This window comes from Phallusia mammillata, chromosome 2 (genome assembly GCF_965637545.1).
Source record: "Phallusia mammillata chromosome 2, kaPhaMamm4.hap1.1, whole genome shotgun sequence".
Lineage (NCBI taxonomy): Eukaryota > Metazoa > Chordata > Ascidiacea > Phlebobranchia > Ascidiidae > Phallusia > Phallusia mammillata.
In genome coordinates this window covers 10,121,840-10,134,842 of record NC_137253.1, presented here as the reverse complement: position 1 = coordinate 10,134,842, position 13,003 = coordinate 10,121,840, and the positions used below count along the sequence as shown (strand labels likewise).

At 34.8% G+C, this 13,003-nt stretch overlaps 2 protein-coding genes and 1 long non-coding RNA gene across 6 annotated transcripts; 2 read left to right on the top strand and 1 right to left on the bottom strand.

Annotated features, from left to right (window-relative positions):
* Positions 1–1,278: 1,278 nt before the first annotated feature.
* Positions 1,279–2,612, bottom strand: LOC145215675 (uncharacterized). Its single transcript, XR_013857342.1, has 2 exons — positions 2,324–2,612; positions 1,279–2,100 (listed from the first exon to the last, which is right to left on the bottom strand). It is a non-coding gene; the product is annotated as an uncharacterized LOC145215675 (long non-coding RNA).
* An 8-nt stretch (positions 2,613–2,620) lies between these two features.
* LOC145215670 (uncharacterized) lies at positions 2,621–11,468 on the top strand. Of its 4 annotated transcripts, none has more exons than XM_080084414.1 (19): positions 2,621–2,798; positions 3,029–3,096; positions 3,257–3,329; positions 3,475–3,654; positions 4,315–4,396; positions 4,456–4,552; positions 4,872–5,046; positions 5,469–5,630; positions 5,881–6,071; positions 6,445–6,626; positions 7,016–7,209; positions 7,578–7,843; positions 8,312–8,521; positions 8,915–8,990; positions 9,138–9,298; positions 9,749–9,910; positions 10,245–10,485; positions 10,677–10,747; positions 10,896–11,468. In XM_080084414.1, exons 2-19 carry the CDS (start codon positions 3,032–3,034, stop codon positions 11,221–11,223), a joined length of 2,916 nt encoding a protein of 971 aa, XP_079940540.1. In that variant the 5' UTR covers positions 2,621–2,798; positions 3,029–3,031; the 3' UTR covers positions 11,224–11,468. The 4 variants fall into 4 exon arrangements, with proteins under 4 accessions (XP_079940540.1, XP_079940542.1, XP_079940539.1 ...); XM_080084416.1 differs by lacking the exon at positions 2,621–2,798 and adding an exon at positions 2,824–2,960; XM_080084413.1 differs by lacking the exon at positions 2,621–2,798 and having other exon boundaries at positions 2,824–3,096; positions 8,315–8,521.
* A 97-nt stretch (positions 11,469–11,565) lies between these two features.
* LOC145215674 (mitochondrial import inner membrane translocase subunit TIM14-like) lies at positions 11,566–12,252 on the top strand. The gene has a single exon (XM_080084420.1). The coding sequence runs from the start codon at positions 11,716–11,718 to the stop codon at positions 12,055–12,057; it is 342 nt and encodes a 113-aa protein (XP_079940546.1). The 5' UTR covers positions 11,566–11,715; the 3' UTR covers positions 12,058–12,252.
* Positions 12,253–13,003: the final 751 nt, after the last annotated feature.

Below are 13,003 nucleotides of genomic sequence, written 5' to 3'. Positions count from 1 at the left end.
CTGATCATAACCTCGTAAATGAGAGGCGTGCATCATAAGCGAATGCAGGGCATGACCGCTTTAAATATGATTTTTGCGCAGTCAACCAATGGTATACAAGCTCCAGATGTTAAACGGTTAAAGATAAACACAAACGGTTTTCACAGGTCAACTCTAAAATACATCCAGTACAGGCATACAAAATATCGTTTAAATCTGATCATAACCTCGTAAATGAGAGGCGTGCATCATAAGCGAATGCAGGGCGTGACCGCTTTAAATAATGATTTTTGCGCTGTCGAATTATGTAGCCTATAGAGTATAGAAGCTCCAGATTTTAAACGGTTAAAGATAAACACAAACGGTTTTCACAGGTCAACTCTAAAATACATCCAGTAAAGGCACACAAAATATCGTTTAAATCTGATCATAACCTCGTAAATGAGAGGCGTGCATCATAAGCGAATGCAGGGCGTGACCGCTTTAAATATGATTTTTGCGCAGTCAACCAATCTAGCCTATACAAGCTCCAGATTTTAAACGGTTTAAGATAAACACAAACGGTTTTCACAGGTCAACTCCAAAATACAGCTAGTAAACGCATACAAAACATCGTTTAAATGTGATAATAACTTTAAACCGTTTAAAATCTGGAGCCTGTACATGCTATATTGGTAGACCGCGCAAAAATCATTTTACAGCGGTCATGCCCTGCGTTCGCTTATGATGCACGCCTCTCATTTACGAGGTTATCATCAGATTCAAACGACATTTTGTATGCCTTTACTGGATGTATTTTAGAGTTGACCTGTGAAAACCGTTTGTGTTTATCTTTAACCGTTTAAAATCTGGAGCTTCTATACTCTATAGGCTACATAATTCGACAGCGCAAAAATCATTATTAAAGCGGTCATGCCCTGCATTCGCTTATGATGCACGCCTCTCATTTACGAGGTTATGATCAGATTTAAACGATATTTTGTATGCCTTTACTGGATGTATTTTAGAGTTGACCTGTGAAAACCGTTTGTGTTTATCTTTAACCGTTTAACATCTGAAGCTTTTATAGGCTACATAATTCGACAGCGCAAAAATCATTTTTGAAGCGGTTATGTCATGTATTCGCTTACAACGTACGCCTCTCATTTTCGACGTTATGATCAGATTTTAACGATATTTTGCATGCGTTTACTGAATGTTGTTTAGAGTTGGCGTGTAAAAACCGTTTACATATACCTCAAGTCGTTAGTGGTCTCAAACACGTTAAAGCCTGTACTGATGAAAATGATGAAACACCAAATGCACAGTGAGGACAACACTTTATTGATGGAAAAAAGCACCTTATGAACCCAATTTCCACACTTCAACATTTTCAAGTTGAGTCCCATAGTTATATGAAAGCAGAAATAAATGGGAAGAGAATAAATAATTACATTCACAGCAATTGGTTGATTGGTCAGTTAAAACCTGCATTTACAAGTACATAGTACATACTAAACAAGGATCTTTAAGTAAACAGACTAAAATAAATCAAAAAGGTGAAACAATATTGCACAGCTGAAAATATACTGATTTGCTGAATTATCAAGAAAATTAAACCGGATATCATGTGAAAAATGAGGTTGAACCACCCAATTGTTACAACATGCTATCATGCAGACTACTGGTCAAAATTAGAGGTTGTCAATTTATGTCTGATGAATCACGTTTACTGTCCAATTCTACATCAGAGTGCAAAACATTCTCAGAATTTACATGAGACCATAATCACCATGGAGGTAAAATAATATCAACGCCTACAAATGTTTGAATAGAAATTCTTAATTTGGGTATAAGAACTAATAAATAAACTTGCAGGCAGGTAGAACAGTGGAAAAGAAATAACACATATTCCGATTTGATTCATGTAAAACTAAAGTATGTGGTGCATATCTCGACATACAATTTTCTCCTGTGAGGCAAGTAACAGGTCGTATACATCAATGATTTTGCTGACACTTTAAGAGAGAGCTGTTTTTGTCGACAAAATTCTTCCGCAATGAAAGAGTTTCTTCAATTTTTTTCATATGGAATGTTTCTGTTGATTTTTTCAAGCTTTAAGCATTTTTCCCGGATGGTGAACTGCAATACAAAAATAAAGATAAAGTGTATGCTCATTTGACTTGACAATTATGGGTTAAACAAAAGAGGCTTGAGTTTAGCCACCAATAAGCAGTCCAAGTGTTATAAAACAGAGTTAATATTCAATATTGGGGGTTTTAACTGTGCTAAAATTCAAAATAACATCAGCCAGAAATACAGAAAGAGTTGAGTTTAGAAAGGCAGTAACAAGGCAGCCACTTACTGTAAATCATTTCAATTCAAATCCAATCTACAAGCTCTCATATGACAGTGTGCTGGTCCTCACTTTGCTTCATACAAAGGTAAGAACTTGAAATTCTTCTCACTGAAAGGTCTCTTTGCATTGCTTCATTGCCAGAACCTTGATGCCAATCAGGTACTTCAATCTTGATTCTTGGCTCATTTTAGTGTTTAACATATTCATTTCACAGCTTAGAATGCATTTGTTTTTGTCTTGCTGTTTTACAATCAACTGCCATTTTGATATAAAACCCAATTTTCCTGCGATTATTATCACAGCAAAAATAATATTTGCCAATAAAAAACAAATTTAATGCTCCACTGCCATTACCGATAAAACCGTCCGCAATCGGGCTGTGTTATAACACAGGTTCTAAAGATTCTAATCCCGCCCGATAAGAAACGCATTATTCTGCGTAACACAGCCGATTTTAATCGGGGACTTCCAGACGGATCGGGTGCGTATTTATATTTTCGAAACGAAATAAACAAGTAACAGGGGAAGTCCCAATTCTGAAAACCGTGTCTTGGCTAACTAATTTTTTAATGCAAGAAGTTTTATTATTGTAATTCTGAAGCCACCAAATTGTCACAAGTGACAACCCCGGCTTTCAAAGAGTGTGAGGAAAAATGTGAAAATATCAAAATTTCGGCAAATAATCTGCTAAAAATTTAAATGGATCAACAGATCATGGGGCGAAACACAAAAGAATGCACAAACATGCCGAATCAAAAGGATCAAATTGCAAAGAGAAGGTAATGCAATCTTGTTCTGCTGGTAACTTAACATGATGTTTTGTCCACTCCTGACAGCAAGAAAAAACTTGAAATGTTTTACTTCAATTTCACGACTGTAACTTACTATGTAGTCAACATTGATGAAGGTGGCTTATAATATTTGACGTGTTTTGTTTAGAACATATGGCAAAAATGTTGGAGACATAGGATTGGTATTTGATGGACAATCCCAAGAAGAAATAGAAAACATGGCAAGCTTGGCACAATATTTTTTTTTTGTTATGAAACTGATTCTTAAGGGTTTATATTTTCCTGTGCAGTTGTGGTTTATAAAGTGAATCAATATATAGTGGAATAAATATAACAATGGTAATCCTTTTCTGCTATTTTGCACAGATCAATGAGTTCATCGAAGCTTGCCTGCGTGAATCTACCTCCACAGTAGTTGACTATGATTCAATGGTTTCCAAAGGACTGGTCACCGTTGGTGAAGATACTATGCTTACCTGTACCAACTGTGGTCATAATACAACAAGAAAAGATCACATGAAACAACACTTGGCACTTCACAACAAGGTTTGCCATTTAAAAGTAATGTTACAACTCATGCACAATAAAATCTTTTGCACAATCATTTATTGCTCAAACTTATGCACCATAGTTCATTTACACTTTTGCTAACAATTATACTGCATAACTACCTCAATCATTTGTTAGAAAAGTCAGTTTTGTTACATTGTTATGAAACAGGACTCCATTCATATTATCAAGTTGTATGCCCGCCAAGCTTCGCCCCAGATACACGACACCTGTCGTTTAGGCATTTAGGGTGTGTGCTGTTTGGTTTGGTGTACATTAACGAGCAGCCCCATTTTTGATTAAAAAGTTTTGACAGATATATACGTCAATCCGCACTCTGAGCAAAACGTCTTTTGATGTATATGTATGCAACCGCACTGAAAGTGTTAAAATGCAATGCCATACCCCGATCAAACATGACTAATTTCTGCCTCATCAAACAAAAACTTGCTGTAATACAGTGTAGCAGTGTCTTCTTTGTGCTTCATATAATGTTTTAAATTTGCACATCTTTTTCTCGCTTGGTGATTGTTTTAGTGCAATTGTGTTGCTATGCTTTCTTTTATCAAGCGAAATATACTCAATTCAATTCAATTAAATAGTTCGGCATAAACTTTAAACACTGTGTCAGAATTAACAGTATTTCTGTCATATCAGGACTTCTGTTACCATTGCAAGTTTTGCAAAACGACCTGCACCACACAATCACATTACAAGGTTCACCTCAGAAAGCATACAGGTTTGATAAGAAAAGAACTTGTCATTTTTAAAAAACACAAACTGTAATTTCTTTTTTAGGCGTTCCCACCCACCACTGCACTGATTGCACTTTTGCTACTTTTACAAGCACAAGCCTTCAGTCACATATCAACCAAGTCCATAATAATGATATTAGGTGATTTCTGCTTTACTATTTTACAATAGCAGCCTTTTTGTAAACAACAAAAATTTTTGGTTGTAATGGTGCAGTTACTAATTTTAATGTTTCAACCAAACTATGCCATTTTAGTGCAAACAATTTGCTAAGCTTTGTTATACAATTAAATGGATAAACACTACTGTGGGGTTTATAATCCCTTTGCAATTAAACAGTTTATGCAATTAACCGGATTCATCTGTAGTGAGTTAAATGATGGAACAAGATTTCCCAATAGGTTCTTTGTGTACATTTTAAAACAAACACTATTTTACTCTTCTCCATTTGTTATATGCAGAGTTTTGTGTCCAGCTTGCAAGCAATTGTTTGACTCATGCAAAGAGATGATAGAACACACAAAATTGTGTCAGTCTGTTTTGGGTGGACAAACACTTGGACATATTGGGTGTAGAATGTCTAAACAGTGCAAGTTTGAATGTCAAACACAGGAAGAAATGCTCAGCCATGTAAAGGTAAATGCTGCCTTGTTTAAGTGGATAATTACTAAATTTTACAATCTGCATTTGTTTTATTTATGTCAAGAAATTTTAATAGGTAAAAATATACATAATATCAATGGTTGTAGGTATATCAAATGTTAATTGTGGCAGGACATTAGATAAACAATAATTTTGTGTGCTTAATAAGGTGCAATTTGTGGCAATTAATTAAAATTCCAACAACAAAAAATAATAGAAATAACAAATTTAAATGGGATCCAATAATTAATGAAATCCAAAAATTAAGAATATCAATTTGAATGTTCATCAAAAGTTATTTACACAAATTTTTGTTCACACAAAATTTAATCTTTTATTAAGCTGACATGATTGTGGCACAATTTTTTTAACCGAGCATATTTGTTTTCTTAAAACTTCATTTATATTTGTTTTAGGCAAAGCATTCTTGTGATGGAATATGTTGCCCTTTCTGCCCAGTTGTGGTCAAAAATAATACTGAAATGGCCAAGCACAGAAAAGTACATCGGTCTTACTATTGTACCAAATGTGATTTTACAACAGAGTTTAAAAATCAGTACATAAAACATTTTCTACAGGTAGGCACAATTTACACAATTTTATGAGAATTTGGCATTTGTGTGTTTTGTTGTTGTTGTTGTTTTTACCCTAAATCAGAAACAATAAAGCTACAATATTAACAGTTCACATGAAAGCTGCAACCTTTATAATGTTAGTAGGCTGATTTCTGCTAAACACCAAGCTTAGCTAAGCAGAAATTTTTGTTGCTTAAGATTTGACCTGGAAGAAATATATGTGTTATTGTTTGTTAATGTTTTATTCACTTAGAAACATGGAAAGTCGAAAGATTTCAATTGTTATTTTTGTGGAGTGGAGAGCTTTTCAAAATCAGAACTTGACAAACATGAATCCGAACATTTGCATGTTTCTCCTGATTTTCCTGAAAAGATCGAATACAAATGTCTCAAGTGCAATTACTCTACACTGAAGTCAAAAATTTTGCTTAAAAAGCACTGCAGGTGTGTAATGTTTGTTGCCAATACAAAATAGTGCACAACATGCAACTGTTAATACAAACTTGTGTGGCCACTCACATGTGCCCTATCATATATGTGCATATACTCGGCATCTAAATACTGGTCTAAAACTTTTTTTTTTATCCACACTTGGGAAGAAACAGAACAACTGTTGGTAAATTATGAAATTAAAAGACAATTATTCACCCAGCAATATCAAACAGGTTGTGCACCCCTGCAATACAAAACCAGTTGCAAAAAAATTTTGGTAGTTACTGCTATCTTCAACACGGGCTGTTACTGGAACCTTGACTAGCCCAATTACTATTTTTTACCTCAAAAAAGTTGCCCCAACTAAAACAATGTTTTCCTGAAGGCGCTTACACTCACTTCTTGGCAAACTATCTTGTTCTGAGTGTTCCTACAAGTGCAGTGAAGTTGCCCAATTGACGTTACATATGCGAAAACACAACGATTCTCAGCATTTTTTGTGCCAACATTGTGGCTTTACTTGTAAGTGGCCAAGTCAAATGCGCCTCCACAAAATTAAACATGAAGGTAACCTTTTTCTCTGTTGTGACATCTGTTTTCCAAAAGCTATATTTTGTTCACCTTTAACAAAACCAAAGGGCTATCCTGTTGTATACTTGCAAGATTACATAAGTAAAGTAGTAAAAAGGTAAAAATACCCACTGTTAGCTATCTACAGGCATCCAAAACTTAAGACAGGAATGCAAGCGTTTTTGAACAACTTTTAAAAATATACAATTGCCAAAATGTACAGGTTTTAAAATGTGCAGTTCATATATATTTTTATTGAATTTGTAATGATAATACCTTACCCCAACTCTAATAGCCCTAATCATCAGTATTTTTAGAGACATATTGTTTTCAATGGGTGCCTAAAATGCTGTTTTTAAATCTATGTTTTTTTTGTCTTGCTGTAGGAAAGAAACCATACAAATGCAGTGAATGTTCCTATGAGGCATATAGATCTGATTCAATCACTGTTCATAAGATGCACAAACATAGGCAGCCTACATCTACCATGTGTGAAAAATGTGGTGGTTCCTATTCCACTCCTGCTGCATTTAAAAAACACATGGCAATGCATGCTGACCAGGAAAAAGAAGCAAACAAGGTTTGAAAAAGCAGCTATGGATGAGTAGTAATAAAACAATTCAGTGACATATTTGGGACATAGCATCTTCCAAAATAGGCTTTGAAATTATAATAGAGAGGACTCTGGGTAAACGCATATCTGTTTAATTGCATAGGGATCAAAAATTCCAACTGTAGCTATTTGTTATGAAAATTGTCCCATTATTTGCATAAACTGGTTAAAGAGATAAAAAGCATGGGTATGTGATTAACTGGTTTCGTCTTTATCAGAAAGAAATAGGCTTCGATATAAGTTACTCTCGTTCACACACACAAATTGGATCTACACTTCATTGATAAACTGTAGTGTGATATTTGACTAAGACATAAAAGAACCATTTTTTGCAGAAGTCTACTGAAATAAACAACAAAATAAATTCAGAAATCTCAACCACAATTTTGGAAAACCAAGTGGCATCAACAGTCTCGCCTAGCATAATATCTTGTGATTCCCAAGACAGCATGTTGTCCCCTATAAGCAACCAACTTGAAGATGTTGAACTCTCCACAAACCTAGCAAACCAATCTACAATGCCTGATTCTAATAGCTTGAATTCAGTTTATGAAGCAGATAAAAGGCAACTAGTCAGTCCATCAGTGTCACCTAAACAGCAGTAAGTCGAGTTGATTTTTTTGGCCTGAGTGATAAAGGCTAGAGACAAAATGGTGAATTGGAATATAATATTGGGAAAAGTTGAAATAAATATTTAAAAAGTGTTCTCTAATTTCTCTAAAATTATTGGTCCAAAAACATAGTTTCTAAGAACGTTCTTAAAATTTATTTATTATTACAGATTTTTTATTTTTTTGTGTGTGTTTCTTACTTTACCTGCATGTTTTTAGTCAGTTTTGTCTTTCAGGCTTTCATTAAGATAGTTTAAGATGCCTTGTCTAATTTTTAATCCCCTTTGTATTGCCTTATTAGACACTGAAGATTCTTAAATAAGCAAAATATATTTGTTCTATATACTAAAGCTAACTGATTTCAAACTTGTGATTACTACAGATGGTTTACATTTTTATTTTTTGTTAAACAACATGATGACACTTGGGTAAACTGTTTTTCTTAATGTTTTTTTTAGCAGAACACTGTATGATCAAAAGAAAAATCCACTAAAAACAGCCAAAAACAAGAAACAGCAGAAGTATGTTAGCTGTTTTATATGCCAACACAAGGTAAAGTCCAACAGTGCTTTGTACCAGCATATATGCAAACAGCACAAACAACAGGAATATACATGTGAGGAGTGTTCTTTTAGCACAAGCACTGTATCAAAGTTTATTGTACACAAGTGAGTTCATTTTTAATATGTATATGTATGTTTTGTAGTCAAAACAATCATTTTTTGTGGTAAAATGTTTTTCTTAAAATCCAACGTTTTGGAGACTTTAACTAACGAACCACAAATAATACATAAAATATGAAAATGAAAACCCATGCTTACGTACACAAGACACCGACTTGAAAAGTAGCTTTATTAAAACAAAATTGCCAGCGATGTAGAATAAGACATTGATATTTTATTAAGCAAACATTTTCACTGATGTTGACAATTGTTTTTGTCGAAACATTTGCTTGATAAAATGCCTACATTTTATTTGTAGAAAACCAATGCCTTTGCCCAATGTTTGAACTCAGCAATTTAGTTTTCAAGATGTTGTATATGTATATATATTTGTTTTAGATTGGACCATGAGAAAGCAACTGCAATCAAATGCCCAAACAAAAATTGTGACTACAAGGCTTGTACACGCCACCATGTAGGTTGTTTAACATTTTTTATAAAATAAAAACTTTTCACTGATGTTAACACATAACATAAATTGCAATGTTTAAAAGTCAAGTAAAGCCTTCATCTGGCAGAAGCATTATGGATTTAATATGATTTCTTTCTTAATTGTTTACAGTTACTACTTCATGTTCGCAAACATCAACAGAAGAAAAAGTTTGCATGCCGAAGTTGCTTATACACCACCAAGTGGCCAAATCAGTTAAAACTTCACCACCAGCAAAAACATGCTGGTCATCGAAACCACAAATGCCCACTGTGTGATTATGCATGTTACAGGCAAGAACATTCTCTTTTTTGTTTGTTTAAAAGTTTTTATTTGACAAAAGCTTTATATCAAAAAATATTTCCAAACTTTGAACCAAAGACCAAAGTACTGTTTAAAAAAAACTTTTTTATTTCATATCATTTCTCTGACCAAATGGAGAGAGAGAACAAAATAACAAATAAGTGCAAGTAAGCGGGGTCTACTCAAGTATTGCCCTTGCTTGCACAAATATATAACCCCATAAATCAAACACAAAGTGTCCAAAAATAAGTAGAAGAGATATTTTTAAGCGTTCTTTTGATAAACGTCAATCACTTATTGTTGTGTAGTGCTAGTGACCAACACATAACGCTAAAAATAATACAATATTTAATAGTCAAGTGAGCACAGCCCCTTAAATTGTGATTAACTTTTTGTGGTTGCAAAAATGAACAAACTAAGAATATGTATTAAATTATCAGGGCTGATGTTCTGAAGTCACATATTCTTTATCGCCACACCAATGCCCGTCCTCACAAATGCCCAACGTGCAGTTATTCTGCCAAACAGAAACGTTCTTTGAAAAAACACATGCTCTCGCACAAGAACGAAAGACCCCACACATGCGCCACATGCGGAAAAAGGTAAAATATTAAAAATGTGTTTGTCCAAATTTATTTTGTTTGATATTGGTAATACAATAAAACAGTCTAAAACAGCTTTAATACTAACCTATGTGCTCGACGAATTGTACTGTGTTATTCACTTAAATGATAATGTAAGAAACATAAGCGTTTAGTGCCAATATATCCATCGACTTTCTGCAAGCTTTGCTTTGGTAATTGTGTTACTGTTTGTACCTAAGAGGCACTTTCAGGTTCTGTAGAAAACGTACAAAATGTGTTTCGAGCGAAATAATGCACAGCATTTTGTTTCTATAACGCATTAAAAATGATTTAACCATTTTTATTTTTACAGCTTTAAATCTCGGCAAGTGCTTAAACACCATGAACGGGGCCATGCAAGGGCTTTCGAAAACCACTGCAGTTTCTGCAAATTTCGCTGTAACGACTTGGCGCTCTTTCGCGATCACGTTCAGCGTCACGTGAGAGAATACGAGTCGATGCCTTACAGATGTCTGCAATGTCCGTACGGAGCCCGAAAGCAAAAGACATTGGCAGCCCACAAACGGCGGCGACATTCGGGACAGTATCAAAATGTATGTACATTTATTTTAAAATGACTCGATAATCGCGTACAAATTATGTGTTGAGAAATGGTTAAGTACTATGTCGGTTGGGTTCCGCTGTTCACAAACCTGGCTATATATAGTCTACTTTTTGTGTATCTTGTGCAAATTGCAGTCTATGTCGGTCGTTAGATTGTGTAGCAATATATGATTTTTTGCAGCAAGAGAATTCATCTTTACCCAACCAAATACCATCGGACGAAATTTTACTGCAATCCTGCTATTTCCCAAAGTAAGTCTAAAACTCTCATTTATTATTGACAGTTTACCTACAATCCTGTCTTGACGCTGGGCATTTTTAACGAAATTTCGATATATTGTTTATGAAATGTTAACAACCATGACTTGATGCATTTTCAATGTTTAATTTCTTCTGACAGTGTTTCCAAAACCCCCACCACTACATTGTCCAACGAACACAGCAACTATGTGCAACCTCAGACCAACGCCACCGACGTGATAACTCAGCAAATCAACCCTCCAATAACATTTCCCAATAATCAGCCTCTTTATGGCCACAGCAACCAGCCACATTTTACTACTATGCTTTTATCTGATGACCTTGACTTTCAACCATTGCCGAGTAGTGCTTTGTTGTTACCAGACAACGCTCGAATGTTTTTAAGCAAAGCAGAATCCTCAAACACAAATTTTAGCAATGTCTTGTTTACTGATACAACCAACGAAGATCAAAATATTTTTAAATAAAATTCTTGCGGTATTGGTCATTAAAATGGTCGATTAATCAGCTGGAAAGTTGTAAGTTTTCGTCATGTTTGTGTTTTGGCATTCTGTGTTTCTGCTATCCTTGACAAGTAACTCGATAAATCGAAACAAATATAAGTTACCTTTAAGCATTACAAAAAAGTGTACGCTTTTTAATTGGAAATAAAATTGTGCTGGAATAAAAATCTTATTTTGGTGCACTACGCTGCACCGGATTGATGTCGAAACTTCCAGCGTGACGAAATCGGGCGAAACAAACAAAAGATAGCATGTTGATTATAATCGTTATTTAGTTTAGAAGGTAGTGTGAATTGCAATATTTTGACACATTTCAGTTTTTCTTATAATTTTGATTCTGTATTTTTCATTTTTATATCAAAGACTTCTAATTGTGCACTAACAAAATAACTTTTTTAAGTTGGATAACTTAACTAAAAATATTTCTGAAGTTTGGCTACTTCAAGACATTGCCTTATGGCTTCTACAATGATTATAGTTGGCCTAGGCCTCGCTGGCTCTGCCTTTGCACTGCGAACTATAGCAAGACGCTCAGGCCCTCTTGCAAAAGAAATGGAAAAGACATTTCAACAACTCGGCAAATTGGACTACAAATATTACAGGGGTGGCTTTGAACCGAAAATGACTAAACGAGAAGCTTCCTTAATTCTTGGGGTAAACCCAGGAGCAAATCAGAAGAAATTCCGAGCGGCGCATCGACGAATTATGCTTCTTAACCATCCTGATAGAGGTGGTTCGCCGTACCTTGCTGCTAAGATTAATCAAGCAAAAGACCTTTTAGAAGGGGGAACAAAATAAAAGTTGTCCAATACATGAATTACTGTTGGAATTCTTGTTATTTATTGCTTTTTTGTGTTGACCCCAACTGTCCTAAAATGTAGTACAGTTTATTGTGGCTACTTAAAACAAAATGCTAGATTAGTAGCATTCTCGTGTATATTGATTTCACAATAAATTTTATTGTGTTGTTTATTAAACCATTTTTCAACATGACATGTCCTGCTTTTTTGTCACTGTAGCATCACATCACCTACAGACAATCTTCAAAACTGCATTCAGGCCCAAATGGCCTCACCTGGGCCAAATTTTTAGACATGTGATATAGATACTGGTGCATCTAAAATATACATGATTGCTTGGTGCACCTTAATATCACTTTGTGCAGATTTTGTATCACTTGGTACAACTTTATTTTGCTAGTTACACCTTTACCTATAACAGTGCACCAAGCAAGATAAGGGTGCGCCAACTGTTGTAACGGTGCACTAAGTGGTGATAATAATCAATCCTGTATAAATTAGATGCACCCTATAGATACAGCTAAAATGCTTACAAAATGTATGAGTTCAATTCGACCAGTGTAAATGTGCAATTGTTGGAAAGAAAAGCATGCAAAATGTCAGTTACGTGTTTTTTTACAAATAGTGCAAGTCTCTGCAGCATTTTTATTTCTTAAACCTCCACAGCACCCTGGCTTTTGTGACACAGCTAAGGGTACACTGTGCAACACTGTTAAGTACCTAATTAGACCAAATGCTTTGACCAAGGGGTAAAAATAAGAAAGTTGAAGGTTGAACCTGTTCAGAGATAAAAAGATTTTTGGTAAAAATGCTGCAAGCAAACACTAGGCCAGCGACCGGTAGTACTAGATACAGCATGTTACTGCCTATGATCACGAAGTAGGCAGTTTTAAAGGACATGAATGCACTTTTGCAAAAATTGTGATGACTTTTGCAAGCCCTGA

Bases quoted from the DNA above. Each gene is read 5' to 3' on its own strand.
- LOC145215674 (XM_080084420.1), top strand. From the start codon at position 11,716: ATGGCTTCTACAATGATTATAGTTGGCCTAGGCCTCGCTGGCTCTGCC.
- LOC145215670 (XM_080084412.1), top strand. From the start codon at position 3,017: ATGGATCAACAGATCATGGGGCGAAACACAAAAGAATGCACAAACATG. The intron at 3,330-3,474 runs GCAAGCTTGGCA...TATTTTGCACAG, and splicing joins AAGAAGAAATAGAAAACATG to ATCAATGAGTTCATCGAAGC. The intron at 6,627-7,015 runs GTAACCTTTTTC...GTCTTGCTGTAG, and splicing joins CCACAAAATTAAACATGAAG to GAAAGAAACCATACAAATGC.